The sequence below is a fragment of the Rhodotorula graminis genome (assembly GCF_001329695.1).
Source record: "Rhodotorula graminis WP1 unplaced genomic scaffold RHOBAscaffold_8, whole genome shotgun sequence".
Taxonomy (NCBI): domain Eukaryota; kingdom Fungi; phylum Basidiomycota; class Microbotryomycetes; order Sporidiobolales; family Sporidiobolaceae; genus Rhodotorula; species Rhodotorula graminis.
In genome coordinates, this window is record NW_017264935.1 from 784,335 (window position 1) to 811,689 (window position 27,355).

A 27,355-nucleotide genomic window follows, 5' to 3' on the forward strand; every position below is an offset into this window, starting at 1 on the left:
ATTACCATCAAGGTATACTGTTGTTGTCTCCCTGTGCCAAGCGGTAGGTCAGTAGCCCTGTTCCTCATGGAGCTGTGCACGCAGACAGGTTGGGTCCGAGTGGGGCCGAGAGGCTTGGACTGGCTGAGGATGCTACCAATGCACTGGCCCAAATCTGGCTCCATTACCATCAAGGTATACTATTGTATGGTCCCTGTGCCAAGCGGTAGGTCAGTAGCCCTGTTCCTCATGAGCTGTGCGCGCAAACGGGTTGGGTCCGAGAGGGTAAGGGCGGTAGGCTGGAAGACCTTTGCCTCATGGATCTGCGCGTGCAAACGGTTTGGGTCCGAGAGGGTAAGGCCCGCCAGGAACAGGTCTGCCTCTGCAGAACTGGGCCACAATGTCTGTTCAGCTTCAAACCTAGCTAACCATTTAAAGCGTGCTGTACTCTATCCCGCCCTGCAAGGGCAGCCCAATCTGACCGCACAACGGCCAGCTGGAAGGAAAAAGAAGGTGCAGGCTCGGAGGGATGGTCCCACTGAGCATGCTCCTGATGCAATATCGCAAATCTGGCTCCATTACTGTCAATGTATACTATCCAATGGTCCCTGTGCTGAGCGGTAGGCTGGGAGACCTCTGCCTCATGGATCTGCGCGTGCAAACGGTTTGGGTCCGAGAGGGTAAGGCCCGCCAGGAACAGGTCTGCCTCTGCAGAACTGGGCCACAACATCCGTTCAGCTTCTAACCTAGCTAACCATTTAAAGCGTACTGTACTCTATTATGCCCTGCAAGGGCAGCCCAATCTGACTGCACCACGGCCAGCTGGAAGGAAAAAGAAGGTGCAGGCTCGGGGGGATGGTCCCACTGAGCATGCTACTGGTGCAATATCGCAAATCTGGCTCCATTACCGTCAACATATACCATTAAATGGTCCCTGTGCCAAGCGGTAGGTCAGTAGCCCTGTTCCTCATGGATCTGTGCGCGCAGACAGGTTGGGTCCGAGTGGGGCCGAGAGGCTTGGTCTGGCTGAGGATGCTACCAATGCACTGACCCAAATCTGGCTCCATTACCATCAAGGTATACTATTGTATGGTCCCTGTGCCAAGCGGTAGGTCAGTAGCCCTGTTCCTCATGGAGCTGTGCACGCAGACAGGTTGGGTCCGAGTGGGGCCGAGAGGCTTGGTCTGGCTGAGGATGCTACCAATGCACTGGCCCAAATCTGGCTCCATTACCATCAAGGTATACTGTTGTTGTCTCCCTGTGCCAAGCGGTAGGTCAGTAGCCCTGTTCCTCATGGAGCTGTGCACGCAGACAGGTTGGGTCCGAGTGGGGCCGAGAGGCTTGGTCTGGCTGAGGATGCTACCAATGCACTGGCCCAAATCTGGCTCCATTACCATCAAGGTATACTGTTGTTGTCTCCCTGTGCCAAGCGGTAGGTCAGTAGCCCTGTTCCTCATGGAGCTGTGCACGCAGACAGGTTGGGTCCGAGTGGGGCCGAGAGGCTTGGACTGGCTGAGGATGCTACCAATGCACTGGCCCAAATCTGGCTCCATTACCATCAAGGTATACTATTGTATGGTCCCTGTGCCAAGCGGTAGGTCAGTAGCCCTGTTCCTCATGAGCTGTGCGCGCAAACGGGTTGGGTCCGAGAGGGTAAGGGCGGTAGGCTGGAAGACCTTTGCCTCATGGATCTGCGCGTGCAAACGGTTTGGGTCCGAGAGGGTAAGGCCCGCCAGGAACAGGTCTGCCTCTGCAGAACTGGGCCACAATGTCTGTTCAGCTTCTAACCTAGCTAACCATTTAAAGTGTGCTGTACTCTATCCCGCCCTGCAAGGGCAGCCCAATCTGACCGCACAACGGCCAGCTGGAAGGAAAAAGAAGGTGCAGGCTCGGAGGGATGGTCCCACTGAGCATGCTCCTGATGCAATATCGCAAATCTGGCTCCATTACTGTCAATGTATACTATCCAATGGTCCCTGTGCTGAGCGGTAGGCTGGGAGACCTCTGCCTCATGGATCTGCGCGTGCAAACGGTTTGGGTCCGAGAGGGTAAGGCCCGCCAGGAACAGGTCTGCCTCTGCAGAACTGGGCCACAACATCCGTTCAGCTTCTAACCTAGCTAACCATTTAAAGCGTACTGTACTCTATTATGCCCTGCAAGGGCAGCCCAATCTGACTGCACCACGGCCAGCTGGAAGGAAAAAGAAGGTGCAGGCTCGGGGGGATGGTCCCACTGAGCATGCTACTGGTGCAATATCGCAAATCTGGCTCCATTACCGTCAACATATACCATTAAATGGTCCCTGTGCCAAGCGGTAGGTCAGTAGCCCTGTTCCTCATGGATCTGTGCGCGCAGACGGGTTGGGTCCGAGTGGGGCCAAGAGGCTTGGTCTGGCTGAGGATGCTACGGATGCACTGGCCCAAATCTGGCTCCATTACCATCAAGGTATACTATTGTATGGTCTCTTTGCCAAGCAGTTGGCTGGGGAGACACGACGCGTCGGGCTCTCGCGTCGACTCTCAAGTGCTCGGTCGGCTTGACTCTGGCTTCGATGGCTACTTGTGGGGCTCAGATGGATCTCCAGCTCCGCAGCTACTCATGGAGCAGGGTCCGATACAGCTTGCCCGTGAGGTTTTGAGAAAAAGCGGCGCAAACGCGAGGCGCGGAATCAGCGCCCGTTTTCCGACGTCGTCTGATCGCTCATGTCCGGGCTTGCCGGTGTGTCCGCTCGCGGTAAACGCCAACGTTTGAAAGATAAGCTTGCTTGGATGCCCTGCGCACGCGCTGGCCTGATGGTCTAGAGGTATGATTCTCTCTTAGGGTCGTCCGACAATTTGGGAGAGGTCCCGGGTTCAATCCCCGGTTAGGCCCGCTTTTTTTCTCGCGCGCGGAAGATAGATTTTGCACCCCTTGTGAGCGGGACACAGGGAGCGCCCGCCTCGCCTCTCTCTCCCTTCGTCAGAGCTTGAGTTTGCTCTCGCTGAAGGTAGTCTCGAGATCTAAAGAAGGCGAACTGGGCTCGGATTACAAACGCGCTGAAGGACAAGGACAGAGAGAGAGAGAGAGAGAGGGTAGGCGGAGAAGGCAAGGCACAGAAAGAGTAGCTACAGAAAGCGAAGGAAGGCAAAGACAGGGGGCGATCGAGGCATGAAGGCGGCCGGCTGCCTACTTTGGCGCGACGGCCTCGACGGCGTACGCGGGCGCGGCCTCGACGACGACGACGACCGGCTCGACGGCGGCAAGAGGCGAGCGCTTCTCGTCGACGAGGGCACTGTCGACGTGTGCCTCGGCATCGAGGGTGCTGCCCTCACCGAGGACGATGGCGCCGCCCGTGTCCGACTCGGGGCGGGCCCAGACCTCCTTGTAGGTCCACAGGCTGCGGAACTCGCCGCGGAGCGAGGCCGTGACGGCGAGAGCGACGACCATGAAGGGGATGGCGAGCGAGAGCGCCATCATGTCGAACGTGCCCGCCTCGAGGACCTCGCGCGGGAGCGGGAGGGCGGCGATCCACAGGCCGACGACGGCGACCTGGGCGAGGATCCACGCCCACAGGGCCGTAGTGTAGTACGGCTTGGGGAAGGCGGTCGACATGGTGGCGGGGAGGATGACGCCCTGCGACAGGTACTTGGCGAAGCGCTTGCGCGGCTCGCACGTCTCGAGCGTGACGGCCTGGGCGACCTCGGGCGCGTCGGCGACGTGGTTGGCCCAGTCGAACCGGAAGCAGCCCGTGATGAGCATGCCCGGCGCGAACGCGTAGATGAACGGCGTCATGAGGCTGAGGTAGCGCATGACGACCGGCGACGCGAACGCGGGCGGGCCGTCGGGCCCGTCGTCGAGGCCCTCGAGGATGGGGCTGCCGGCAGCGCCGTCCATGAGGTACGTCGCGGCGTACACGACGATGAAGGCGACGGCGACAAACGTGACGGCGAGCCACGCGAGGAGGCAGATCATCGTGACGCGCAGGCTGAAGGTGCGACCGTGCGCGCCCGACAAGGTGCGGTACAGGAGGGCGACCGACAGGAACGACGCGAAGCCGTAGTGCAGGTCGAAGTAGGTCGCAACGTTGATGCCGGTCGCGATCGTGACCGCCGTCAAGACGCGCGGGAACGAGACGCTGCCGGGCGCCGGGCGGAAGGCGAGGACTGCGCAGGGTTGGCGGGGTCAGCGACGGGCGCACGGGGAGAGCACGAGGAGAAGGGGGCTAGGGACGCACGGTTGCCGGGCGACCGGAACGCGGCCCACTTGAACGACTTGTTGAGGTCGACGAGCGTCTGCGAGGAGCGAGGCGGGCGTCAGTCGGTGCGACCGAGGGCGAGAGAGGGCGAGAGAGACGGCGGGACGCACCCCCATGAGGGCGAGCTGGTAGACGAACGCGAACAGGTAGCGGAAGAACATGTCGAGGACGTGCTCGTCGCCGGTCGAGAGGAGCCAGATCTCGGTGCCGAAGACGGCGACCATGCCAACGACGAGGCCGACGCGGCGAGCCCAGGTCATCTTCTTCAGGTCCTTGTCCGACACCTTGGGCGGCGCCTCGGTGGCCTGGCTGGCGACGTAGCTCTGCGGGCGACGAGACCGAGGTGAGCCCTGCGAGCGGAGGCGAGCGGGACCGAGGCGAGTCGAGAGAGGGGGGCTCACCTTGAGCGACGTGCGGGCGGCCATGCTGAAGGCCAAGAGGCCTGGCAGGGCAGCTGTGTGCTGCGCGACGTACTGCGCGACGTCGAACGAGGTGTCCATGGCGAGGTGGCGATGCAGCTAGAGCCTCGGCGGACGGGGAGGGGAGGCGGCGAGGGTCAGGGGCGCGGCGCTTGACTGGGGGGAATGACTCGTGCTCACCTGTACGTGTGGAGAGTCCTGGACGGTGTCGAGCGCGCAGGGCACTTGAGGTGGTGATGGGAGACGAGGGCGAGCGGACGGCTCCGAGGTTCCGTCAGCGGGAGCTCCATCGGCAGAGGCGCCCGCGAGTCGCCGCGCAAGCTCTCCCAACGAGAACATCATGCGCAAGGGGCAAGCTCTCTGTGTTCCTCGTGGACAGCTACACACGTCCGCCGACCGCGCAGCTTCTCACGCCCACCTGGCCTCCAACGCACGGGCCTCGAGGAAAGCCGCAATCTCGCGGATGCCGTAGTCCCACCGGCTCTGCTCGCCGCCGTTCTTGTCGCGCGAGTTGGTCGGGACGATCTGCGCGAGTCGACGATGCATGAGCTCGGCAGGACGAGGGGAAGGGGGACGAGAAGAGGTGGGAGACGCACGGCGTCGAAGAGGGGCCAGTCGTGGACCGCGAGCGGCTTGAAGAGCTCTCGAGGAGCGACGCCGGCCTGCAGAACGGAAGGCGTCAAGGTGGAACGGTGCGAGACGGGCTGCGAGAGGGAACCGCACCTTCTTCAGCGCGTCGACCCAGAGCTCGATGTCGTCCGAGAAGATCTCCTTGCCGCCTGCTCGCGCAGAAAGCGGCGGTCAGTGAGGGCGCGACAGGGATAGAAAGGGACTGTTTTAGATGCACCCCAGGTCACGAGCGTCTTGCCATCGCCGGGAAGCGCCTCCTTAAACCATGCGAGGTCCTTGACGACATCGGCGTGCGGGTTGACGTACGGCGACGCGAGCAGCGCGAGCCCTTGCGCCTCGTCCGCCTCGGCAGCGCTCACCGACAGGTCGATGAGCCGACGCGGCGGCGGGTCGGCCGCCGTGCCGTTTGCGACCCACCGGAGCGGGTTCCAGCTCGGCGCGCGGCGCCACGCGGCGAGCTGCGGCGGGTACGGCTCGACGGCGCCGACGTAGCGCAGCGAGCCGTGAAAGACGCCGCCGTCGTCGATAAAGTCGACGGGGAAGGCCGGCGCGCGCGAGGCGTTGTACGAGAGGAGGTCGATAAACGGCGAGATGAAGAGGGCGGACTGTGTGCTCGAGGGGGATATCAGCTTCGGTTCTCAAGCTCAAGGACAAGATGAAAGAGGGCTTGAGGACGTACACCGGGCTGCTTGGGCGTCGAGCGCGAGTTCTCGGGCGGCTGGATGCGCTTGCTCGGCCGCGCGAGGTGCAGGAGGAAGCCGGCGACGAGGTTTCCGCCGGCCGAGTCGCCGCCGATGCAGATGCGACGCTCCGAGATGCCGAGCTCGTCGACGAGGTAGCGGTACGCGGCGAGGATCTGGCGCTGCTGGGTCGGGTAGATGTGCTCGGGCGCGAGCGCTGCGGGATGGGGTAGTCAGCGCTGCTCAAACGAGTTGCTAGCACCTCGGGGCAGCAGGCTCGTCGGGATAGATAGGCAGAGGAATCGGACTCACAGTAATCGAGGTGGAAGATCGAGAAGTTGACGCCGCGAGCGTTGACGAGCTTGGTGAGGGCGACGAACGCGGGCTCGCACGTCGCGGCCGTGTCGTGAGTGAACGCGCCACCTGCAGGAACCGCAGAGAAGTCAGTTCTGTCGACGAGGGCCATGACGAGAAGGCGCAGGACGCACCGTGGACCCAGAACAGCACCAGGTCGTCGTCCTTGCGGCTCGACGCGCTCGAGCTGGGAGGCGCAACCCAGTTGGCCTTGACGTCGCCGGCGTTGGCCCGCGTCACCCACGAGCTCGGGAGGCTCATGCCGAGGCTGAACAGGGCGCGGCCGGGTGCGACGCCGAGGTGGAGGAAGATGTGTCGAACGAGGACGGCGGCCGCCTCGGCGAGCGGCGAGCGGCCGAGGTCTTGGACGAGGGGCGAGGTCGAGCGGAAGAGGACGAACTGGTAGACGAGGTGGAAGGGTAGGCGAAGGAGCAGGGCGGTCGTCGCCAGGAGGGCGTGTACGGTCGAGCCGAAGGTGTGTCGCTCGACGAGGGTCATGACGGGTGCTGGAGGGCGGGAGACGGCAGCCTCGGCGCGCAGAGCTTGTCGCGGGAGTGTTGGAAGCGGAGACAAGTGCAAGGACGAGGGTGGGCCGTCGCCTCGGCGAGTCGGCCGCCGGTTGTCGGCGATGAGGACGGCGAGCGGGGAAGGGCTCGAGTGCGCCACCGGGGGCGACGAGGCGCCTCGTGGTGCTCGCCGAGGGGCTGTTTAGAGCATTGGGCCGAGCAGCGGGTGCACCGGGGCGAGTGGTGCGGGAGAAGAGCGAGCCGTCGCCTTCGTTCGTCGTCGTCGTCGTCGTCGATCGGGCTCGGACTTGTTCCTCACTCAGCAGCGCTCCAGCCGGCACCAGCTGTAGCGACCCCAGTCATGCAGCCCAGCGACAAGGCCGCCCCGCTCAAGACGCGCCTCGCCCGCCAGCTCGCCGCCTCGGGCGCCGTCTCGCTCGCCGACCCGAAACTCGCCCTCTACCTCGACGCCAACGACCCGCTCCAGGAGTTCCGCCAGCGCTTCAGCTTCCCCAAGCGCCGCACCGTCTGGCCCGATGAGTACCGCGCCGAGAAGGAGCGCCTCGGCGAGGACGACCGCGACGAGGATGCGACAGAATGCGTCTACCTCGCCGGCAACTCGCTCGGCTTGATGCCGTGCGACACGCCAGCGTTGCTGCAAGAAGAGTTGTCGGTCTGGAGCGCGTCGTGAGTCCCGGGCCCTTCCTCGCCCGTCCCCGTCTCCTCCTCCCTGTCGCTGACTCGGTTGCGCGCGCGTGCAGGGGCGTCCTCGGGCACATGGACCACGGCTACGGTCGACCCTGGGTCAAGATCGACGAGCACGTCACGCCCATCCTCGCCGAAATCGTCGGTGCGTCGCCTCGCCCCCTCCTCTGCACGCCAAAGCCTGACTGACAGCTCCTCTCGCGCAGGCGCCAAGCCGTCCGAGGTGGCCTGCATGGGCTCGCTCACGGGCAATCTCCACACGCTGTTCACGTCCTTCTACCGGCCGACGCCGCAGCGACACAAGATCCTGTACGAGGGCAAGGCCTTTCCCTCGGACGCTGTGCGCACCTTCTTCCCCTTTTGTCTCCTCCCGCAGGCGCACGTCTGACTCTTGTCGCCGCTCGCAGTACGCCTTCGCCTCGCACATCGCCTTGCACGACTACCCGTCCTCGTCCCTCCTTCCGGTCTTCCCGCGCGACGGCGAGCACACGATCCGGACCGAGGACGTCCTGCGCATCATCGAGGACGAGGGCGACTCGATCGCCGTCATCTGCTTCGGCGCCGTACAGTACTACACGGGCGAGTGGTTCGACATGGAGGCGATCACCAAGGCTGGGCACGCCAAGGTGCGCCCCTCGTTCTCCTTTTCTCTCGCCCGGGCACCCTGTCCTGACTCTCGCGCCCACGCTCACAGGGCTGCATCGTGAGCTTCGACTGCGCGCACGCCGTCGGCAACGTGCCGCTCAAGCTGCACGAGTGGGGCGTCGACTTTGCGTGCTGGTGCTCGTACAAGTACCTCAACTCGGGCCCGGGCGGCATCGCGGGCCTCTTTGTCCACGAGCGGTGGGAGGACCGGCGCCGGTGCGTCTCGCTCTACCGCCCTCTCTGCCCCCCTTCAGCTTGTCTCGGGTGCACGTCGTACTGACTGAGCTTGCTCTTGTGCCTGCGCAGGTTGCACGGCTGGTGGGGCCACGACAAGGCGACCCGGTTCGCCATGCCGGCCAACTACTCGCCTCTTCCCGGCGCAGCAGGGTGGCAGTTCTCGAACCCGTCGGTCCTCGACGTCGTCTCGCTCCTGTCGTCGCTGCGCCTCTTCCAGGAGGCCGGCCAGGTCCCGACGCGCGCGCTCGCCGGCGGGCAGGCGCACGGCCAGCCGAGCCCGATCCTCGGTTCGCTCAGGGAAAAGTCGGTTGACCTGACTGGGTACCTCGAGCTCCTCCTCACGTCGTCGCCGTTCTACCGGCCCGCGTCGTCGTTCCCTCCTTCATCCTCCTCCTCCTCGTCGTCCTCCCCCTCAGCCGCCTTCACCATCATCACGCCGCTCGACCCGGCACGACGAGGCGCGCAGCTCTCGCTCCTCTTCCACCCGGTCGAGTCGATGGACTGGATCTTTGAGCGCTTGCGCGAGCGAGGCGTCCTCGGCGACGAGCGGCGGCCGGGCGTCATCCGGTTCGCGCCCGTCCCGATGTACAACTCGTGGCGGGACGTGCACGAGGCGGCGCAGGCGCTCGAGGAGGCGATGCGCGCGCTCGTCGAGTGGGTCGGGCAGGGTGGGAGGCTCGACGAGGTCGAGCAGCAGGATCCGGACGCGGCGGCGAGGGAGAGGACGGCGGCGGCCGAGGACGAGGGGCTCAAGCAGTAGAGTGTCGCGAGACTGAGACGGAGCCGTTTCAAGTACCAATGAGACCGTGTTGCACGAGCGAGAAGCTCGAAAGAAGCTGCGGCGAGAGACGTGCTCCAGCAAGCGGAGCGACTTGGCGAGAGCGACGAAGGCAGGCCGCGCGTCGGCGGTCGCTCTCCCCGCCTCGACAGCTCGCCTCTCGCCCACCCCGCTCGCTCCACCTTGCACGACAGCGCACACTCGAGCTTGACTCGCCTCTTCGCACCAGCCCCGAGCAGTAACCACCCTCTTCAAGCCCGCTAGCAGGAGCCATGGTGCGTCCTCCTCGTCATCGTCGACCCGTCCTCGCCTGCGTCGACAGCCCAGCTGACCGTTGCGCGTCCTGCATGTGCGCAGTCGTCCATCGGAACGGGCTACGACCTGTCTACGTCGACCTACTCGCCCGACGGCCGCATCTTCCAGGTCCGTCTCCTCCCCCTCCCTCTCATCGCTCGCCCGCCCGTCCGCGCTCCCTGCTCTAGCAGCAGCGAGCTTGGTAACTCGAGGGGCTCGCTGACAGACTCTGGACTTGTGCGGAACAGGTCGAGTACGCCAACAAGGCCGTCGAGAACGCCGGCACGGTGATCGGCCTTCGCTGCAAGGACGGCATCGTCCTCGCCGTCGAGAAGCTCGTCCTCTCCAAGCTGCTCGTGCCCGGCGCCAACAAGCGCATCGCGACCGTCGACCGTCACGCTGGACTCGTGCGTCCCTCTCCTCTCCCTCTCTCTTCCTATCGGCGGGCCAGCACCAGAGCTGACGCAGCCCTCCCCTTCCCCTCCCTCTTGACCCTTCCTCGCCGCATCCCTCTGCGCCCTCCCGTCGCGACCACAGGCAACAGCAGGTCTTCTCGCCGACGGGCGGCATCTGGCGGGACGGGCACGCGACGAATGCGAGTCGTACCGGGACAACTACCACACGCGCATCCCGACCAAGGTGCGTCAGCCCTTTCCGCTTCCCTCGTCGTTCGCCTCGCCGCGAAGTCGGGCCGCCTGACTTACTCGTAGCGCATCGGCTGACTCTCTCACCTCGCCCAGATCCTCGCCGAGCGCCTCGCCATGTACTTCCAGGCCTACACGCTCTACTCGTCTGTGCGCCCCTTTGGCCTGTCGGCCATCCTCGCCGGGTGGGACTCGCCGACCTCGATCGACGGCTCGGACTCGGTTGTCGAGCGCAAGAGCGAGGGCGTGCCGCAGCTGTACATGGTCGAGCCGAGCGGGACGTTCTGGGTGCGTCCCCCCTCTCTTTCGCGTCGCGGCGCTCGTCGTCGCCTGACCCTCACTGACGCCGTCTCTCTGCCCCTCGCGCGCAGGGCTATCGTGGATGCGCGATCGGCAAGGGCCGGCAGCTGGCCAAGACGGAGATTGAGAAGCTCCCGCTCGACACGATGACGGCCCAGGAGGCGCTCGTCGAGGCGGCGCGCATGTGCGTCCCACTTCTCTCTCCTCCTCCCTCTGCCTCTCAAGGACCAACTCGCAGAAGCCCTGACCCGCTCTCTCCTCGCCCTGCAGCATCCACACGGTGCACGACGACGCAAGGACAAGGACTTTGAGCTCGAGCTGACGTGGATCGCGCCGCAAAGCGGATGGCTGCACAAGCCGGTCCCCAAGGAGCTCGCGGACGAGGCGGAGGCCAAGGCCAAGGCGGTCATTGATGCGGCCAACGCGATGGAGGACTGAGCGCGCGAGTCGGGCCCGCCGCGTCGTACCCCCTTACCATCCCTCCGGTCGCCTACTTTCTCTCTCGAGCTGTACATCGAGCGTGGACCCGCACTGCATGCAACGAGGTCGACCTACCTTCTGTGTTCCACCGCGTCTCGAGCTCAGAGAGCGCGGTGCGCACCGACCGATGCGAGCCAGGCGTTCTCCTCGTCGACCTCGCGCGTTCTTCGGGTCCTTCGGGCCGACGCGTCAAGTTGAGAGCGCTCGAGGAGCCTGCGGCGTGCGGATTCGGGGTGCGCTTGGCGTTTGCAAAATACGAAACTCGAGCCCCCTCGTTTCCCGGCCGGAGCGGCTCTCGGTCAACGCACCTTCTCGCGCCTCTTTCCCTCTCGTCCCGCCTCGTCTCCCGCCTCTTTCGCCTCGCGCACCTTCGGCTCTCACGATGCTCGTTGCCCGCACCCCGCCTCCGACGTCGCCCATCCACCACGACCTCGTCTCGCGCGACTTCTTCGCGAGCAACCCCCACACGCAGCCTCAATCCGCTCGCCCCTCGGTCGCCCGCCGCCCGAGCGCGCTCCGCAACGCGAGCAGCGACCACCTCATCACGCCCGCCGTCACCCGCTTCGCCACGGGTCAGCCAAAGAGCATCCCGCCGTCGACGACGGGTGTCGCGACCGGGAACGAGCCTCTCGTCCCGGCGGCCTCGGCAACGTCGCCAGACGGCATCGTGCGCCCGTTGCCAGTGCGGGCCGCGTCTTCGTCCTCTTCTCGGGCCGCAGGCGCCGAGCCGACGAGTCTCGCGGCAGGTGGGCCGCTCGCGCTGCCGTCGCCGGGCTTCGCGAGCCCTGCCCTCGTCCGCCCGTCGCTCAACCCGCTCGGCGGCAGCTCCGACTCGGGCGGGCCCCCGTCGAGCGGCTCGCTCCTCGCGCGCCGTCGCTCGTCGCGGTCCACCGCACGCCCCGACGTCCTCCCCCTCCTCGCCGACCTGTCGCTCGCCGGCGCGCTCCCCTCGCCCTCGCTCGCCGAGCTCGACGACGACGTGCGCCCGACCGTCATCGGCGAATCGAGCCACGCCCAGACGCCGGCGAGCGAGGCGTCGAGCCCTGTCGTCGCACGCGCACCCGGCGCCGGCGTCGTCAAGCAGCTCGTCGAGACCGAGTTCCGCCCGACGCGGGACAAGGTTCACACGCCGTTCCCGGGCCGCTTGCCCAACTGGATCGACGAGGAGGACGAGCTGGACTCGCCCGTGCGCACCTCGTCGTCGCAGAGGGACGCAGTCGTCGGGTCGAAGAGCGAGGCGGCCGAGCAGGACGACGCAGCGGCGCCCTGATGCCTCGTGCCTCAGCTCTGCGCAAGAGCATCATGTGGTCCGTCCCTCTCTCTCTCTTCTCTCCCTCTCTTTCGACTGGCGGGCAGGGCGCAGACCTAACGAGCCATTGCGTCGCGCAGAAAACGATTCCCCAGGGGCAACAGACTCTCTTTCGCCTTTGCACCCGCCGCTCGCACCCTCGGCATTTCTCATCCTGTTGTAGCTGTCGTGCATTATTCCTTTCGTCGACTTGCGCTGTCCGTCCGTCGAACGAGAGAGATAGGGCGACCGCGGGACGGGAGGAAAGCCGCAAGGAGGCGGTGGTGGCTCGACCTCCACCGCCTCATCGCCGCTCCCCGACTGCGTGCTTGCGACAAAGCTCGGTGGGTTCTTTGAATCGTCCTGCGCCATGGCAGGCGGTCGCCAGGGTGCGTCCCGCCTCGTCCTCTCGCTCCTCCCCCACTTCGTCATGACGACCGGCGCACTCACTCGCTCCCGCCCCCAGGTCGTGCCAGTGCTCCCATGGAGGACGAGAACAGCCATCAGGCCGTGTGGGGCATGCGTCAACCTGCACAGAGCTCGTCGACCACCTCGTCCGCCCCTTCATCAGCCGCCCCGTTCCGTCTCGACCTTCCCGACCCTCCTTCTGCCCAGCCGTCGAGCGAGCCCGGCCACCTGTCGCAAGCCACGCCACGCGGTCGTAGCTCGTCCTTGACCGACGCAGCGCCACTGCACGCGCCCGCCCGCCGCTCCTCGACCAGCACCCTCGCATTCGACCCCCGCCTACCTGTCGCACCGCTCGCCAAGTCGCTTGCCGACCTCCCGTTCGACATCCTCGAGCGCATCGGCGAGCTCTTGCTCCCGATCATCGTGCCCGCCCACTCGAGCGGCGACCGCACCTCGTCGCAGGAGTGGACCGGCCAGCGCGACGACGTCGTCCGGTTCCGCTCGACGTGCAGGGCGACTTGGCGAGCAACGGCCCGCCTCGTTCAGCGCGTCTGCAACGTCGAGGTCCCCGAGCCGAGGTTCGGGTTCTCGCCAGCCCACCTGTGGAAGGGCGCCGACGCCGTCGCGCTCAGCGCCATCTCGCTCGCAGACGAGCCCTACGCTCGCCTTTCGACACCCAGTCGCTTCATCCCGGCGAGCAAGATTCGACAACTGTTCGCGCACTGGTCGGTGCCCGGCGCGTGGGACCAGCCCTGTGGCGGCTGCTCGACGGCCGCCGAGCTGTTCGCCGCCAAGCTCGCGGGCATGACTCGCCTCGAGTCGCTCGCGCTCGTCTGGCAGGACGAGGAGGCCGTCACGAGAACGTCGCCGTACACGGTCGACACGCTCCCGGCCGAGATCCTCGTCGCCCTCTCGCAGCATCCGACGCTGCGCGAGCTGTACCTGTGCGGCATCAAGCTCTCGCGGCGCCTCTCGTCCGGCGACAAGCTCGACGACGTCCCGACCCTTCCGTCGCAGCTGCGTACCCTCACGCTCAACGCCTGCCACGACTCGGCCCTCGAGCTCGTCACGCTCGCGCCCGGCGTGACTCAGATGCGCGTCCAGCGCGACTTTGCGAGCCCGCCGAGGGTCCAGCCCGACTGCTTCTGGGACCTCAACGTGTGGATGCGCGCCGAGGAGGTCGACATTGTCGGCTTGAGCGGCACGCAGAGTCGTCCGCTCTTCATCCACTGGCGCAACGAGCTCGAGGTGCGTCTCCCCTTTCGCTCTCTGTCCCGTGCTCTCCCTCTCTCTCGCGCGCATGCACTGACTCGCTCACGCGAGCAGATCTTGCGCAGCCTGTCGCCGCCGCCGTTCATCCCGCTCCGGTCGCTCCGCCTCGTCGAGCCGTACCTGCTGAACGACGTGCGGTCGATCGTCCTCCCGACCTTCGCCCTCCTCCCTCAGCTCCGCCACTTCGCCATCTTCATCTGGAGCTCGCGCGACTTTGGTCCGTCGATTGTGGGCGAGATCCATGCGGCGATGCCCGACCTTGACGAGCTCGGGGTCGCGCTCGACTCGGAGTGCCTCGCGTGGTGGCCTGGCGCCCTCGCCTCGTACGCCGAGCGCCTCAAGCGCTTCTGACACCTGCACACCTTCATCTGGAACTACACTCCTGTGCGCCCCCTTTCGCTCGTCTTTCCTCGTCCAGCGCCTGACCTGCCTCGTCGCCCGCGCACAGTACGCCGACCTCGACTTTCCCTCGACGCGCTGCCACATCTTCCCCCTCGTCAAGGACCGCCTCTTCCCGTACGTCCCGAGCCTGCGCGCCCTGCGCTGGTTCGGCCACGACCCGCACCTGCGCCAGCTCGACGGCGACAACGACGGCGGCGCCGACCAGCGCGGCCGGTGGGCCTGGAGCGACGACCCGCGTGTGCGCCCCCCTGACGATCGCGTGGATGCGCGACGCGCTCCCGCCTGGGCAGCCGCTCGACCTCGGCTCGGCCGGCGCGGCGCAGGAGCTGCACGGCGCGCGGCTCGCCGGCGACCCGTTCTCGAGCCCGAGCAGCAGCTCGTCGCCCGTCGTCGCCGGGTCGCGCATCGTCGACGGGTCGCGCGACGCCGAGGACGGCGACGAGGTCGAGCCGAGTGGGGCGACGGGCGGTGGCGGGCGCAAGGGGCGCGCCAAGCCGCGCAAGTCGGTCCTCGAGCAGCTCGAGGCGCTGCGGGCCCACGCCGCGACGGTCGAGGTGCCGGCGGGGCCGACCGCGCAGCTGGTCAAGGGGAAGGAGAAGGGCAAAGGAAAGGCGGTGCTGCGGGAGCGGTAGAGCTTGGCGGGCGACGAGCAGGACGACGTGTTCTGGTCGGCGGGGCACGCGTGAGCGAGGGGGACGGACACTGCTTGGTTGGGCTCGACGATTTGTCTCTGTCTCTCAGTGCAATACGTGTTGCTTGTCGCACGCTCGCTCTCGAGAGATTCTCTCTCTTCAGCCAGGCGAGGACCGCTCGTGGGTGCTCTGTCAGGGTCGGCGAGGTCGAGGTCAAGCGCGGTCGTTGCAAAAGCTGCGGCGGGAGGGGGGAGGGACGCCAAAGGTACTGAAGGGAAGACTACTGACAGAGAAGAGAAAGGCGAAAGGGTACGTGGCGCGGGGAGAACGAGAGGGAAAAAGCGGGCGCCGAAGCGAGGGAGGGGAGGATGCGGCCTTACATGCCGCCGGTGCGGCGAGTCTCGCCGCGGAGGCGGCGCGCGAGCTGCATGTCTGTGGGTGTTTGTGTAGGTGAGCGAGACTCGAGCACATCTCGGAGACACCGCGGCCGTGGAGAGAGAGAGAGAGGACGCACCCTTGGGCTGGACCGTGACGCGCTTGGCGTGGATGGCGCACAGGTTGGTGTCCTCGAAGAGCGCGACGAGGTCTGTATGCGGCGTGAACCGAGTCAGTCCGGCTGCAGCCGACGACAAGGCGCCGGCCTCGAGGGAGCGAGAGAAAGAGAGCGGCGGACGCACAGTCCTCGGCAGCCTCCTGCAGCGCCCCGAGCGCCGCCGCCTGCCAGCGCAGCGTCTCGTGCTCGTTGGTGCAGATCTCGCGCACGAGGCGGACGAAGCTGTGGCGCAGGGAGAGGGGCGGAGAGGGTCAACTCGCGTGACTAAGGTCCTCGATTCGAGAGGAGGGAGGGAGAGGTGGACGCACGGCGCCTTGCGGATGAGGAGCTCGGTCGACTTCTGGTAGCGGCGGATCTCGCGCAGGGCGACCGTGCCGGGGCGGAAGCGGTGCGGCTTGCGAGGCTTGCCGTCCTTGTTGAGGGTCGGCGGCTTCTTGGCGGCCTTCTGCGACTGGTACTTGGCCTGCGCGGCGGGACCCTTGACGGCCGACTTGTGCGAAGGCTTCTTTTGCTTGGTGCGAGGCATGACTGGCGGCCGGGGAGCGACGAGGAGGAGCTGGGGGCGAGAGGTTGAGGGAGGAGGACGAGGGGCGAGAGGCGCGACGACGAGGGCGTAGGGCGAGGCGAGAGGTGGCTAGGTCGCACCGGCGGAAGCTCGAGAGCGGAGTGTAGGGCGACTCGAGCTGGCAGAGCGAGAGCGAGGGTGCGAGCAGAGGAGGACGAGAGGACGTGGTGCGCCGCCGAGACTGAGCGAGCCAGAAGCCGTCTCACGTCAACCACGTCGGGCACAGAGCTGCTGAGCTTGCGGCTCCCGCCTTCTGGGCACCGCTAGCCCCGAGCGCGGTCTCTGCCCCGGCCAGTAGCGACCCAGCTCGCCGAACCGCTCCGCTCGTCGCCGCTCATCTCGTCCTTACCATCACGCTACGAGCTGGGCGCGCACGACCGCCTGCGCTTCGTGCGGACGCTCGAGATCAGCTACAGCTCGAGCTGCTGCGCTGCGCCGCCAGGCTAGCCACGCCAAGGCGGCGGCGCTGTCGAGCGTCGTCGGACCAGGCGACGGAGGACCAGCGGTCGGCTCGAGGCCGACGGCGCACGGTGAACCCCGCCCCCGCCGACTGCTCGCGCGAGGGCAGAGCAGATCAGCTTGGCGTCGAGCAGGTGGGCGCCCTCATCGCGTCAGCGCCCGAGTCGTCGCTCGCCCGAGCGAGCGCCAGCTTTGACAGTCCCGGGCAGGGACGCCGCGCACACGGCGCATGCGACGAGGGTCGGCTTTGGGTCCTTGTTCACGCGTGGGCGAACCTCGGCGAGCGCGCCGGGGAGGCGAGGCGCTCTGGACCCGGTGTCGACGGCCGGAGCGGGCAGAAGGACGACGAGGTGGTTTGCCCTCTCTCGCTCTCCTGCGCCCCGAGACCTGCAGCGACTGACGTGTCCTGCCTGTTGCGCACGCAGCGACGGGCGATCTGCTCTCGAGACAACCCAACTTCGGCGCGTGGCAGGCCCCGGATCCGGAAGGCTGTCGCACGCCGCCTTCTCGTCCCTGGTCCCGCGATCTCGTCGGGACCTGCGCGACCTCGGACACGCCGGCATGCGCACCTTGTCGTCCTCCATCTCTTCCACCCCTCCCCTTCCCTCCAGCTCCTCTCCTCGTCCCGCACCCCGTCAAGAGCGTTGATCGCCGCGACCCGCCCATCCTCCTCCTTTCGGCCAACGTCGACTCGTTCAACCGCCTTTGTTCACCGCTCCTGCCCTTCAACCTCGTCCACCCGCACGCCGACGACCGTCACACCGACCGTCACCTCCTCGCGACCTTCGTCGCCTCGATCACCCTCGTCGTCCGCTGTGCGGCCCTCGGGCGAGCTCTCGTCGTCAACGCACAACCTCTCTTTCTGCTCCTCGTCGTTCATCGTGCAGGTGCGCTCTCGCTCTTCCTCCCTTGTCGCACGACGACCGGTACTGACCTCTCCCGACGATACAGCGCACGGCCCTCGACCACCTTCCTCCTCGTCCACTCTTTCCCCCTCTGCGCTCGACCATGGCCGACATCCACCCGCAACATATCCACACGCACCACGGCGCACACGCCTTTGCGCCGGCGAGCCCGTGCGCCGACGACTATGCCGGCGAGGTTGCGCTCCTGCGAGCCTCACTCGCCCACCTCGCGGGCCAGCTCGAGGCCGAGAAGCAGCGCGTGTCGGCGCTCGAGGCGCAGCGTCGCGCCGACGAGGAGAAGGTGACGACGCTGCGCTCGATGGTCGAGGAGTCGCGCCGCGCCCTCATGCGCCTCCAGCTCGAGGCCAGCAAGCGCTCGAACGAGGCGTCGCCGTCGTCGCGCCGCGGCTCGATCGACGTCGACTACTCGTTCCCGCCTCGGCGAGGCTCGCTCCTCACCATGGACCGCAACCTGCCCCGACGCCGGTCGTCGCTCGGTCTCGGTGCCATCACGGGCTCGCCGGTCGACAGCCCGTCGACGCCCGTCGACGAGCAGCCGCCGGTCCTCGCCGGCCTCGGCTTCGCCCTCGAGTCGCGCGCCGACGCGCCCAACAGCCTCCTGCGGGCCGCGACGCCCAACTCGCTCGCGCGGTACGCCCACCGCCGCGGGTCGGCGAGCATAGCCGTCGCGCCGCAGGACGACGACGACGCGCAGCGCATGGGCCGCCTGCGCGAGCTGCGCCTCGGCGTGCACTCGACCAAGATTGCGTCGCGCCGCAGCTCGGCCGTGTCGGGCCTGCCCGACTTTGTCCAGGCGGGCGAGTTCGAGCGCGACCTCGAGCGGCGGTCCGGGCGCCGGCTCAGCACCGTGTCGTTCTCGGGCCGGGTCCGCACCGACGGCGGCGGCGACGTCGCCACCTCCGACGGCGAGTCGCCCATCTCGGCCAACCTGAACCTCCTCGGGCGCAAGCAGTCGCTCGCCGTGTTCGAGGCTTGGAGCCGGCGCTCGTCGACGGCCGACTCGTCGTGCGGCGCATGGTCGAGCAGCGGCGACTCGCACGACGCGACCGACGAGCAGCTCGTCGATCTGCGGCTGCAGCTCGAGGGCCTGCGGATCCAGCTCGTCGAGGCCGAGGAGGGCCGCCGCGCGAGCGAGGCGTGCCTCGCCGCCCTGCGCGCCTACATCACGTCGTCCGACTCGTACGACGAGCCGAGCCACGGGCTCGGCATGTCGCTGCCGCCGCTGCCGACCGACGCTGCCGTCGACGCCCTCGGCGACTCGACGCCGTCGACGGCGCACTGCGCGAGCCCGGCGCCCGCCGCGCCCCGCCGTTCCTCACGGTGGTCGATCCCGCGCCTGTCGTTCTCGCTCCCGAGTCGCGAGGCCGGCACGCCGTGCACCATGTCGCGCAAGGAGTCGACGGCGTCGAACGCGTCGGGCTCGACCCTGTTCGACAACGCGAACCGTGCGGCGCCGTCGTCGACGACGACGACGACGGGCACGCCGTCGTTCGGCGCCTTCTCGTTCTCGACGCTCGTGTCGCGCTCGGCGACGACCGTGTCGGCAGAGACGTCGCCGCGCATGCGGTGCGGTCAGTCGCCGTTGGCCGACTCGTTCCCGGTCGACCCCTCGCCGCTCATGCGCTCGCACTCGTCGTCGTCCGTCTCGACCCGCAACGGCGGCGGCAGCCACTCACACTCGGCGTCGATCGACGACGCGGCGTCGCTCGCCGAGTCGGTCGCGCCGTCGCTCGTGTCGGACCGCGACTCGGCGTCGGCGTGGTCCGCCTCGTCGTCGCGCTCGACCTCGCCGAGCCCCAAGCTGCGGCACCTCGCGTTGCTCGGCGGCGTCGACCACGACGGCGTCGTCGCACGGCCCGAGGTCGACCTCGCCGCCGAGGAGGCGTCGGCGCACCCGTTCGCGCTCTCGGAGAGCTTTGGCCTCGGGCTGTCGTCGCCGGACGCGTCGTGCACGGGCCACGATGCCGTCGTCGAGGCGGCGCGCATGCCCATGGTCAAGGGCAGCCTGGTCGCCCTCTCGAGCGCTGTGCGGCAGAGGGCCTGAGCGTACCGCAGACGGGCGGCGCTTTCTTGTGTCTCGTTCTCTCCTCTCCCTCCTGTAGCCAGCTTTCCGCCCTGCCTTTCCTGTAGCGCTAGACTCTCGCGATGTTCTCTCGCTGCCTGCGTTCGAGTAGAGCGAGAGCGAGACCTTCGACCAAGAGAGGGAGCTCGCGCGAGGAGGGGGGGTGCAAGACGCGGTCAGCTTTCCGAGGACGACGCTCTCGAGGGCCGACAGACGCGGTCTCAATAGAGAGAACCGGGACGATGCATTGCAGAACGGCGTGTCCTGCCCTCGCTCCATTGCTCAAGTCGCCCGCGGGCTGAAAGAATGTCGGCACCTGCTCGCCAACCGCTCGGCGCAGCTGTGGGACGCTGGCCGGGCAAGTGAGGCGGCAGACGGGCCGTGGTGATCTTGGTGCGGTTCAGGAAGGGACCCTCTGTCTGACCAGAGAGGGCGCCGCAAAGCCGCCCGTCGAAGTGAGGAGCAAGAGCAGGTTGGCGCGCGCGAGGCGAACAGACGGCGGCGACGGGTCGACCTCCCCTCGAGCCCGCACCATTGCCTCGCTCCGCATCACCATGCTGCGACTCGGCGCCCGGCGAGCGCTTCCGCCGCGTGCCCTGCTCCACCTGCGGCACCAGTCGACCCAGCCCCTCCCGCCGCTGCCCCGCCCCGAGCCCGTCGTCGTCGCCGCTCCTCCCCTCCCCCCGCCCGAGACGACCACTCTCCCGCCCCCGAGTACCGCCCCAGGCCCGTACCCGGCTGCACCAGACCCGACTCGACCTGTACCCGACCTCGCCGCACCGGCGGCCAAGCCCGCACCGCCGCCGCCGCCGCCGCCCTCGCCGCCCAAGCCGCCTGCACCACCTGCCGTGCCGTCTCTCCCGAGCCGGCCCAGCGGCCCAGGGTTCGGCAGGCGCCTGCGGTCGCTCCTCCTGTCGTCGGCACTGTTCTTTGGCACCGGCGCCTTCCTCGTCTATGCGTACGACTCGCGCGCGGGCGTCCACCGGTGCGTTCCCGCTCTCTCCTCTCTCTCTCGGTGCGACAAGTACTGACGAGCCTCCTCGTGCGACAGATGGTTCGTGCAGCCGGCCTTCATGGCGCTCACCAAGGACGACCCCGAGCTCGCGCACGAGATCGCCGTCAAGCTCCTGTCGCAAAACATGGGCCCGGTCGACTGCGGCACCGACGACGAGCGCCTTTCTCTCGAGGTGCGCCCCCCTTTCTCTCCTTCTCAACATGTGAGTCAGACGGGACGAGACGCTGACTGACCCGCCATCGTTCGTGCGCGGCAGGTGTGGGGCAAGAAGTTCGACAACCCGTTGGGCATCTCGGCCGGCTTCGACAAGCACGCAGAGGCCATCGACGGCCTGTTCAACCTCGGGTTCGGCTACGTCGAGGTCGGCAGCATCACGCCCGAGCCGCAGCCGGGCAACCCCAAGCCGCGCGTGTTCCGCGTCCCCGAGACCGAGTCGGTCATCAACCGCTATGGGTTCAACTCGGAGGGCCACGACGCTGCCCTCGCCCGCCTCCGCCAGCGCATCATCGGCTTCGTCAACCGCTACGCGAGCCTCCTCCCGCCGTCGCTGTTTCCGCCCACGCCCGAGACGCAGGCCGCCATGGACCACTTTGACCCGGTGCGCGCGTACCTCGCGTCGCAGGACGGCGCCGGCGCCGCCCCGGCCGACGCCGTCGACATGCCGCGCAGTCTCACGCCGGGCAAGGTGCTCGGCATCAACCTCGGCAAGAACAAGACGAGCGACCCGGACTCGATCGCCGACTTTGTGCGCGGCGTCGAGTCGCTCGGCCCGTACGCCGACGTCCTCGTCGTCAACGTGTCGTCGCCCAACACGCCCGGCTTGCGCAACCTGCAGCGCAAGGGCATGCTGAGCGAGCTCCTCGAGGGCGTCGTCAAGGCGCGCGACGGCCTCCCGGGCCACGTCAAGCCGCCCGTCCTCGTCAAGGTCGCGCCCGACCTTGACGACGAGCAGGTGTCCGACATCGCGTACGCCGCGACCCACTCGGGCATCGACGGCGTCATCGTGTCCAACACGACCATCTCGCGCCCCAAGTCGGCCGGCTCGTCGCCGACGCTCGCCGAGACGGGCGGCCTCTCGGGCCCGCCGGTCAAGCAGCTCGCGCTCCGCGCCCTGTCGGCCCTGTACGAGCAGACGGATGGCAAGATCCCGCTCGTCGGGTGCGGCGGCATCTCGACCGGCCAGGACGCGCTCGACTTTGCCAAGGCCGGCGCGAGCCTCGTCCAGCTCTACACCGGGTTCGTCTACGGCGGCGTCGGCCTCCCGCGCCGCATCAAGGACGAGCTCGCCGAGCTGCTCAAGGCCGAGGGCAAGGCGTGGAAGGACGTCGTCGGCACCGCGCGCGTCAAGAAGGCCGTTCCGGCACCCGCCGCCGCCGTCAGCGACAAGGCCGACGGCCTCGGCGAGGGCAAGAAGCCGGCGAGCGAGGACGAGTTCCACAAGGGCCTGTCGGAGGCCAAGAGCGAGCTCGAGTCGCTCCTCAAGGAGCTCGCCGGCGTCGAAAAGGTGCCCGTCGCGGGCGAGACGGCCGAGGCACCCGTCGCCGCTCCTGCGCCGGCCGCCGCCGCGGCGCCCGAGCAGGCCGTCGCCATCCCTGGGCCGGTCGCCGAGTCGCTCCCGGACGCGTCGGCCGCTGCGCCCGTTACGCCGACCGCGACGCCCGCGCCCGCCGGCGCCGGTACCTCTCCCTCTCTTTCCCCCTCGTCCTCGTCCTCGTCTACCGACGCACCCGCACCCCCGCCCCGCATCGTCGCCACGGCCCCGACGCCCAAGATCGACGAGCTCCCGCTCGCCATTCCCGCCCAGGCCGTCCTCGACGACAAGGCGATCAAGCACCTCCTCGACCCGGCCGCGGCGCAGGTCGCTGCTGCGGGTGCCACGACGGCCGAGGCCAACACCAAGAAGGAGGGCGAGGCGGTCGGCGGAGGGGCGCGCAAGGACGAGTTCCCCGAGCCGAAGAAGGAGGACGCCAAGCGGTGGGTTTAGACGGCTCGACTGCAAAACAGAGACGTGGCAGTGCATCTCGGCCTCGCTCTATCTCGAGGCTGTGCGAGAGGGGAACCATGACATGTCTTTGCGAATACTCGTCGTCTACTCGAGGGTACAACTAAGCCGGTTCTCGCCGCCGCACACCCTGCTCGCGCTCTGCCTCCTGCTCCTCCTCGACCTGCTCGATCTCGCCCGTGTCCTTGACCTCGTGCGCGAGCTCGCCGTCCTTCTCTCGCTCGCACTCCCTCCTGCGCGCGACCGGGTCGAGCTGCGAGAACGGCCGGCCCTCGAGCGGGCTCACCGCGACGCTCGGCCTCCTCTCTCGGCCGCGCGACGCCGCCGTGCCGCCCGGGACGCCCCACTGGACCGTCGTGTACTCGCCGAGGCGCGACGAGGCCGACTGGCCGCCGCCGTGCGGGTCCGCGACGTCCGTCTCGACCTTGATGCGCACGGCGCCTGCGAGCGTCGGGCTCGACTCGGCGGACGAGGACGGCTCATCGGCCTCGTGAAAGAGCGCGCGCAGTCGCGAGATGAACGAGGGGCGGGGCGGCTCGGTCGAGTGCTGGGAGGGGTCGAGAGAGGGTCGGTGCGTCGTGAACACGGAGAGGCGGCGGACGTCGAAAGCTGAGAGGAGGCGAGGCGGGAGAGCGACCGTAGCGATAGAGCGGAGGTCGATGGCGTGAAGGAGGAGGGGACAAAGAGCGAGAGGTCAGTTTGTCGGCCCGAATTGACGAGAGAAAGGAGGAGAGCGAGACGCACAGCGCCCGAACGACCCACTGCCGCTCCCTCGCCTCAAGGCCTCGCCGATGCCGTCAAACGACACGATGTGCCTCGTCACGGCATACACCGTACAGTTGGCGGCGCCCGACAGGGTAAAGATGGCGCCGCCGGCGAGCGCGTACTCGATCGGCCACGTGTGACCGGCCATGGCGGCGCACCGGTAGACCGAGATGGGCAGGATGGTCGCGACGTACACGGCAGGGTAGATGAGCATGATCTTGGCGACGTTGGTCGTGCCGCCGCTAAAGGTCGCGTCGCCGCCGAGCTGCCGCCGCCGCCACCAGATGCGGAGCGCGATCGCCGAGTACAGGATGAAGGTCGACAGGGCGACGATGAAGACGAACAGGTAGTGGAGCGTGAGACGCTCGGTCTGGTTCCCGGCGCCGATCCAGCACCACCCGCCGGCGGGCCCGTAGAACGGGAGGCGACCCGGGCGAGGAGGAAAGGCGGCGGGCCCGGCGCCTGCGAGGACGCCCGAGCCGATCCACGCGAACGCGATGGCCGACAGGAGGACCGCGAACGATGCCGTGCGCTTGAGGACGATGATGGCGAACAGGTTGGCGGCGATGATGAGGGCCGAGAAGGCGCTGCCGATGTCGCCGACCTGGATAAGGACGGCCTGCGCCGTGCACAGGGCGGTCGGGTGTGCGGGTGCTGGTACGGCGCCGAGTGCGAGCCACTGTAGGACACGGGAGAGAGGTCAGCTCGCGCCGAGGAATCTGATGCCGGCTCGACTCGACGACGCGCAGGGACGGACGGACATGGTACGTGAGGCTGAAGCCGAGGGCTTGAAGTAGGTCTGCGCACAGCTTGTCGTCAGCTTCACGGTCGAATGGAAGGGCACGGCGGGAGAGGGGAGAAGGAGAGCGAGGGACGCACCGCCCGTCAACAAGCTCGCGAACGCGACGCCGTGCGACGACGCCAAGAACCGCATGGCCCTCGACTCGCGCTCGACGCGCCCGTGCCCGTGCCCATGCCCGTGCGCGCTCCTCGCCGCACGCCGATGTCGCCACAGGAGCGTCGCGACGTACGTGAGGAGCGCCGAGATGAACACGAGCGAGACGGTCGCCGCCGAGGCGACTGCGATCATTCCCGAGCGCTTGACGCCGAGCGGGACCCAGTACGGGTCGCCAGCGGCGGCGTCTGGCATTCGTGCGGGCGGGCGACGCTCGCGCGCGGCGGGGAGCGCGACTCGGAGGGCGGGAGCGAGAGGTGCGCGAGAGCGGCGAGAGGACCTGCGCTCGAGAGCGCAGGGTGGGCGCAGAGCAGTCGGTCGCGCGCAAGCCGTGTGCACGTTGTGTGAAGCAGGGCAAAGCGAGGGTGGACAAGCGCGGCGAGACGAGGTGGGGAACCTCGAACCGGAGAAGAGATGAATCGACACGATTGGCCAGGCACCTCGAGAGGAACCAGGGCATGCTCCCAGCGCTAACGCAGCTCGCCGTCCCACGATGAAGCCAGCGAACGAGCCTCGGGCAAAGCGGACTCTTGGAGGAACCGCCGCACCCTCACTCGAGCGGACCGCTCTCGAGAGCCCCGCCACGTCACTCAAAGCGATCCTTGTCGTTGCACGTCCTCGCGCTCACCCACCACCACGCCCCTGCCCCTGCCCGTGCCCAGCCGCCGCCACCCTCGCGCCCGTGAGCGCCCCAGCCGCCCGGTCCGCCTCGTACTGCCGCACGAGGTCCGCGCGCGCGCGGTCGGCCGCCTCGAGCTCCTCAAGGCGTGCGGGCGGGTCGAGGAGTTTGACGCTGCGAGCGTGAGCGTGGGTGTGGGTGCGAGGGGAGAGGCGAGATTGAGAGCGGGACGCGAGCGGGTCAGGGAGTGTGCGGCGAGACAGAGAGAGGGAGACAGAGAGGGGGAGAGGAAGGAGGCGGACGCACAGGATGCGCGGCGTCTCGAGCCAGTTGCGCCCGCCCGACGCCCTCTCCCTCTTCCAGATCTCGGTCCAGAAGTACCTGCGAGCGTACGAATCCGTCAGCTCTCGAGAAGAGGCACCACGACAAGCAGCCGCTCGCCGGCGACGAGCCGACGAGGAGCTCGCACGGCCGCAGCCTCGACAGAGAGAGAGAGACAGAGGGCGCACCACCAATGGCCCGCCGCGATCCCGAGCAAGTCGCTGACGATGACGCCCAGTCCCCATCCGCGCCCCGAGCCCGGTCCGCCGCCGCCCGAGAGGGCCCAGGCAAAGAGGCACAGGGCGTAGGGGAGGTACGGCGCCGTGATGGTGATGACGCCGAAGAGCGAGAGACGCACGAGCGGGTTGAGGCGCGACCAGAGGTAGACGAGCTGCGGGAGGGGGAGGGGGGTGAGGGCGAGAGGGGGACAAGGGAGGGAGGAGGGAAGGGCGTGGACAGGACCAGTCAGTTCTCGTCGATGTGTCGATTCGAGGGAGGAAAGCGAAGACGCACGGTGAAGGAGAGGGGCGAGGAGAGGAACGGCGAGGTGGACAGCGGGCTGAGGATCTGCGCGCGAGAGAGACGGAACGGGTCAGCCGGCGTGACCGGGGTAAAGACGAAGGAGTAAGGCGGGACGGACGAGGAGGAGCGTGCAGCTGACGACGAGGAGCCACACGTAGTCGGCCCTGCGGCCGTGAAAGGCCGACTCTTCGAGCATCTTGGAGTAGCGCATGCTGCGGGAGGAGGGGTTAGTCGCCGCGCGCCCGCCCGAACCCCTCGACAGGAGGGAAATGCGGGACGCACAAGAAGAAGAGGTGGAAGAAGAAGTCGAGGCCGAGCGGGCCCCAGTAGAGGAAGCAGGTGACGAAGCGCCACAGCTGGCCGTGGTCGACGGCGGTGCGCCAGGTGAAGTAGAGCTGGAGCGGCGTCACGAAGCCGCATTGCTGTTCGGGCATGGGTGCAGAGGTCAGCTTTCGCTTGGTAGGCGGACAAAGAGGCACGCGTGGACTCACGACGGCGACGCTGGTCCCCACTGCCCCGCTGTCGGCACCGGAAGAGGAGGAGGAGATCAAGTCAGCTCGGGGTCGCTGGGCGAGTGGCAGGCGAGAGTGGACGGACACGAGGTAGGCCTTTGTGACTGGCGGGATGTCAAGCCCGTCCATGGCCGACGACGAGCGCAGCCTAGTGCGGAGAGGTTCGAGGAGGCGGTGACGAGGAGGACAGGGGCGACGGCCGGCTCTGGTGGCTCGACGGGGTGTCCGAGGGCGGCAGGTGCAGTCGACTGGGGCACTGAGCTGCTCAGACTCTAGCCAGAGCGGTGTAGAGCGGTCGAACAGAGGGTGATGCGGCTTCTTTCATCTCCTCCTCGTCCTCGCTCTCTCTGCTCGTCACACCTCGGCTCGCCCACCGAGGCTTGAGCCTGCGCACACCATCCAGCTCAGCAGAGTGTGCTGCACCCACCACATGTCGCCGCCAGACCACCCTCGCTCCTCGTCGTCGTCTCGCCCCCGCTCGCCCGTGTCGTCGCTCAAGCGGCCCCTGTCGTCGCCCGCACCCACGCCCTCAGCCATAAAGCGCGCAAACTCCGAGGACCTTATGAGCTCCGACCACGAGGGCTCCATCGGCGCTTCCCGCCTCCACATCGCCTCGACCCCGACCCCGACCGGCGACGACCTCGACCTCGACCACGACGCCGACTCGACCCTGACGGCACCGCCGCCTCGTCCGCCCGCCGACAGCGAGCTCCCGCCCGCGTACGGCGACGCGGCCCCGAGCGACGACGACGACGGCGCCGACGCCGACGCGCAGGGTGAGGACGACGAGCACCTCCCGCCGTCCTGGCACCAGGCCGCCGCCACGTCGCGCTCGAGCTACAACGGCATCGACCCGCGCAACCAGCTTCAGATGGTCGAGGGCGTCAAGGACTCGGCCCTCGAGGCCGGCGACCAGTGGTACCTCGTGTCGCGCGCGTGGTACCGCCGCTGGCAGACGGCGTGCTCGGGCGTCGCCGCGACCAAGGACGACGACGACACGCTCACGCCCGACCAGGTCGGGCCCATCGACAACTCGGACCTCGTCGCCGACGACGGCGTCAGCCTGCGCAAGCCGCTCCTCATCGGCGTCGACGTCGAGGTCCTCCCCGTCCCGGCGTGGCGCTACCTCGAGGAGTGGTACGGGTGCGCCGGCCCCGAGTTTGAGCGCGAGGTCGTCGCGTCGGCCGGTCCC

At 67.8% G+C, this 27,355-nt stretch overlaps 12 protein-coding genes and 1 non-coding gene across 13 annotated transcripts; 7 read left to right on the forward strand and 6 right to left on the reverse strand.

Annotated features, from left to right (window-relative positions):
* Positions 1 to 52: 52 nt before the first annotated feature.
* On the reverse strand, positions 53 to 1,466 carry RHOBADRAFT_66629 (uncharacterized protein). The gene is made up of 2 exons (XM_018419026.1): positions 902 to 1,466; positions 53 to 181 (listed from the first exon to the last, which is right to left on the reverse strand). Exon 1 carries the CDS (start codon positions 1,434 to 1,436, stop codon positions 1,062 to 1,064), a length of 375 nt encoding a protein of 124 aa, XP_018270452.1. The 5' UTR covers positions 1,437 to 1,466; the 3' UTR covers positions 53 to 181; positions 902 to 1,061.
* A 1,299-nt stretch (positions 1,467 to 2,765) lies between these two features.
* RHOBADRAFT_t66 lies at positions 2,766 to 2,850 on the forward strand. The gene has a single exon. It is a non-coding gene; the product is annotated as a tRNA-Pro (tRNA).
* A 131-nt stretch (positions 2,851 to 2,981) lies between these two features.
* Positions 2,982 to 4,849, reverse strand: RHOBADRAFT_66643 (uncharacterized protein). The gene is made up of 5 exons (XM_018419027.1): positions 4,813 to 4,849; positions 4,615 to 4,731; positions 4,324 to 4,536; positions 4,193 to 4,250; positions 2,982 to 4,121 (listed from the first exon to the last, which is right to left on the reverse strand). Exons 2-5 carry the CDS (start codon positions 4,711 to 4,713, stop codon positions 3,145 to 3,147), a joined length of 1,347 nt encoding a protein of 448 aa, XP_018270453.1. The 5' UTR covers positions 4,714 to 4,731; positions 4,813 to 4,849; the 3' UTR covers positions 2,982 to 3,144.
* A 128-nt stretch (positions 4,850 to 4,977) lies between these two features.
* On the reverse strand, positions 4,978 to 6,894 carry RHOBADRAFT_54237 (uncharacterized protein; the record flags this gene model as incomplete). The annotated part of the gene is made up of 7 exons (XM_018417211.1): positions 6,431 to 6,894; positions 6,255 to 6,365; positions 5,942 to 6,159; positions 5,480 to 5,867; positions 5,356 to 5,411; positions 5,229 to 5,294; positions 4,978 to 5,174 (listed from the first exon to the last, which is right to left on the reverse strand). Coding segments are annotated over exons 1-7 (1,398 nt in total), but the record flags the coding sequence as incomplete, so codon positions are not given.
* Positions 6,895 to 7,163: 269 nt separating this feature from the next.
* Positions 7,164 to 10,970, forward strand: RHOBADRAFT_48614 (uncharacterized protein; the record flags this gene model as incomplete). Its single annotated transcript, XM_018415162.1, has 13 exons — positions 7,164 to 7,489; positions 7,564 to 7,652; positions 7,714 to 7,847; positions 7,915 to 8,133; positions 8,202 to 8,368; positions 8,459 to 9,002; positions 9,374 to 9,442; positions 9,525 to 9,590; positions 9,710 to 9,868; positions 9,999 to 10,100; positions 10,202 to 10,393; positions 10,477 to 10,589; positions 10,676 to 10,970. 7 exons carry the CDS (start codon positions 7,164 to 7,166, stop codon positions 9,407 to 9,409), a joined length of 1,515 nt encoding a protein of 504 aa, XP_018270455.1. The 3' UTR covers positions 9,410 to 9,442; positions 9,525 to 9,590; positions 9,710 to 9,868; positions 9,999 to 10,100; positions 10,202 to 10,393; positions 10,477 to 10,589; positions 10,676 to 10,970.
* Positions 9,338 to 10,970, forward strand: RHOBADRAFT_66644 (uncharacterized protein). Its single transcript, XM_018419028.1, has 8 exons — positions 9,338 to 9,442; positions 9,525 to 9,590; positions 9,710 to 9,868; positions 9,999 to 10,100; positions 10,202 to 10,393; positions 10,477 to 10,589; positions 10,676 to 10,685; positions 10,709 to 10,970. The coding sequence occupies exons 1-8, from the start codon at positions 9,440 to 9,442 to the stop codon at positions 10,841 to 10,843; spliced, it is 780 nt and encodes a 259-aa protein (XP_018270456.1). The 5' UTR covers positions 9,338 to 9,439; the 3' UTR covers positions 10,844 to 10,970.
* Positions 10,971 to 11,267: 297 nt separating this feature from the next.
* RHOBADRAFT_54239 (uncharacterized protein) lies at positions 11,268 to 12,387 on the forward strand (the record flags this gene model as incomplete). Its single annotated transcript, XM_018417212.1, has 2 exons — positions 11,268 to 12,192; positions 12,275 to 12,387. Coding segments are annotated over 2 exons (1,036 nt in total), but the record flags the coding sequence as incomplete, so codon positions are not given.
* A 156-nt stretch (positions 12,388 to 12,543) lies between these two features.
* RHOBADRAFT_54240 (uncharacterized protein) lies at positions 12,544 to 15,018 on the forward strand (the record flags this gene model as incomplete). Its single annotated transcript, XM_018417213.1, has 5 exons — positions 12,544 to 12,562; positions 12,640 to 13,829; positions 13,908 to 14,126; positions 14,302 to 14,493; positions 14,546 to 15,018. 5 exons carry the CDS (start codon positions 12,544 to 12,546, stop codon positions 14,885 to 14,887), a joined length of 1,962 nt encoding a protein of 653 aa, XP_018270458.1. The 3' UTR covers positions 14,888 to 15,018.
* A 245-nt stretch (positions 15,019 to 15,263) lies between these two features.
* RHOBADRAFT_44900 (uncharacterized protein) lies at positions 15,264 to 15,966 on the reverse strand (the record flags this gene model as incomplete). The annotated part of the gene is made up of 4 exons (XM_018414502.1): positions 15,264 to 15,319; positions 15,402 to 15,473; positions 15,565 to 15,662; positions 15,749 to 15,966. The coding sequence occupies 4 exons, from the start codon at positions 15,964 to 15,966 to the stop codon at positions 15,264 to 15,266; spliced, it is 444 nt and encodes a 147-aa protein (XP_018270459.1).
* Positions 15,967 to 17,472: 1,506 nt separating this feature from the next.
* Positions 17,473 to 19,434, forward strand: RHOBADRAFT_44901 (uncharacterized protein; the record flags this gene model as incomplete). The annotated part of the gene is made up of 1 exon (XM_018414503.1): positions 17,473 to 19,434. One exon carries the CDS (start codon positions 17,473 to 17,475, stop codon positions 19,432 to 19,434), a length of 1,962 nt encoding a protein of 653 aa, XP_018270460.1.
* Positions 19,435 to 20,006: 572 nt separating this feature from the next.
* On the forward strand, positions 20,007 to 22,493 carry RHOBADRAFT_37426 (uncharacterized protein; the record flags this gene model as incomplete). Its single annotated transcript, XM_018413431.1, has 3 exons — positions 20,007 to 20,437; positions 20,504 to 20,639; positions 20,724 to 22,493. The coding sequence occupies 3 exons, from the start codon at positions 20,007 to 20,009 to the stop codon at positions 22,449 to 22,451; spliced, it is 2,295 nt and encodes a 764-aa protein (XP_018270461.1). The 3' UTR covers positions 22,452 to 22,493.
* A 22-nt stretch (positions 22,494 to 22,515) lies between these two features.
* Positions 22,516 to 24,485, reverse strand: RHOBADRAFT_54242 (uncharacterized protein). Its single transcript, XM_018417214.1, has 4 exons — positions 24,114 to 24,485; positions 23,996 to 24,033; positions 23,214 to 23,913; positions 22,516 to 23,078 (listed from the first exon to the last, which is right to left on the reverse strand). The coding sequence occupies exons 1-4, from the start codon at positions 24,382 to 24,384 to the stop codon at positions 22,573 to 22,575; spliced, it is 1,515 nt and encodes a 504-aa protein (XP_018270462.1). The 5' UTR covers positions 24,385 to 24,485; the 3' UTR covers positions 22,516 to 22,572.
* A 328-nt stretch (positions 24,486 to 24,813) lies between these two features.
* Positions 24,814 to 26,292, reverse strand: RHOBADRAFT_54243 (uncharacterized protein; the record flags this gene model as incomplete). Its single annotated transcript, XM_018417215.1, has 8 exons — positions 24,814 to 24,982; positions 25,115 to 25,189; positions 25,318 to 25,520; positions 25,643 to 25,696; positions 25,770 to 25,863; positions 25,934 to 26,073; positions 26,143 to 26,170; positions 26,249 to 26,292. The coding sequence occupies 8 exons, from the start codon at positions 26,290 to 26,292 to the stop codon at positions 24,814 to 24,816; spliced, it is 807 nt and encodes a 268-aa protein (XP_018270463.1).
* Positions 26,293 to 27,355: the final 1,063 nt, after the last annotated feature.

Excerpts from the sequence above, each read along its gene's own strand:
- RHOBADRAFT_66629 (XM_018419026.1), bottom strand. The coding sequence starts at position 1,436 with ATGAGGAACAGGGCTACTGACCTACCGCTTGGCACAGGGAGACAACAA.
- RHOBADRAFT_66643 (XM_018419027.1), bottom strand. The coding sequence starts at position 4,713 with ATGGACACCTCGTTCGACGTCGCGCAGTACGTCGCGCAGCACACAGCT. Across the intron at positions 4,251-4,323 it reads ACCAGCTCGCCCTCATGGGG|ACGCTCGTCGACCTCAACAA; the intron begins GTGCGTCCCGCC and ends CGCTCCTCGCAG. Across the intron at positions 4,122-4,192 it reads GTTCCGGTCGCCCGGCAACC|TCCTCGCCTTCCGCCCGGCG; the intron begins GTGCGTCCCTAG and ends AACCCTGCGCAG.
- RHOBADRAFT_66644 (XM_018419028.1), top strand. Across the intron at positions 10,101-10,201 it reads ACACGCGCATCCCGACCAAG|ATCCTCGCCGAGCGCCTCGC; the intron begins GTGCGTCAGCCC and ends CACCTCGCCCAG. Across the intron at positions 10,394-10,476 it reads AGCCGAGCGGGACGTTCTGG|GGCTATCGTGGATGCGCGAT; the intron begins GTGCGTCCCCCC and ends CCTCGCGCGCAG.
- RHOBADRAFT_54242 (XM_018417214.1), bottom strand. The coding sequence starts at position 24,384 with ATGCCAGACGCCGCCGCTGGCGACCCGTACTGGGTCCCGCTCGGCGTC. Across the intron at positions 24,034-24,113 it reads CGCGAGCTTGTTGACGGGCG|ACCTACTTCAAGCCCTCGGC; the intron begins GTGCGTCCCTCG and ends AGCTGTGCGCAG. Across the intron at positions 23,914-23,995 it reads GCTTCAGCCTCACGTACCAT|TGGCTCGCACTCGGCGCCGT; the intron begins GTCCGTCCGTCC and ends CGTGTCCTACAG.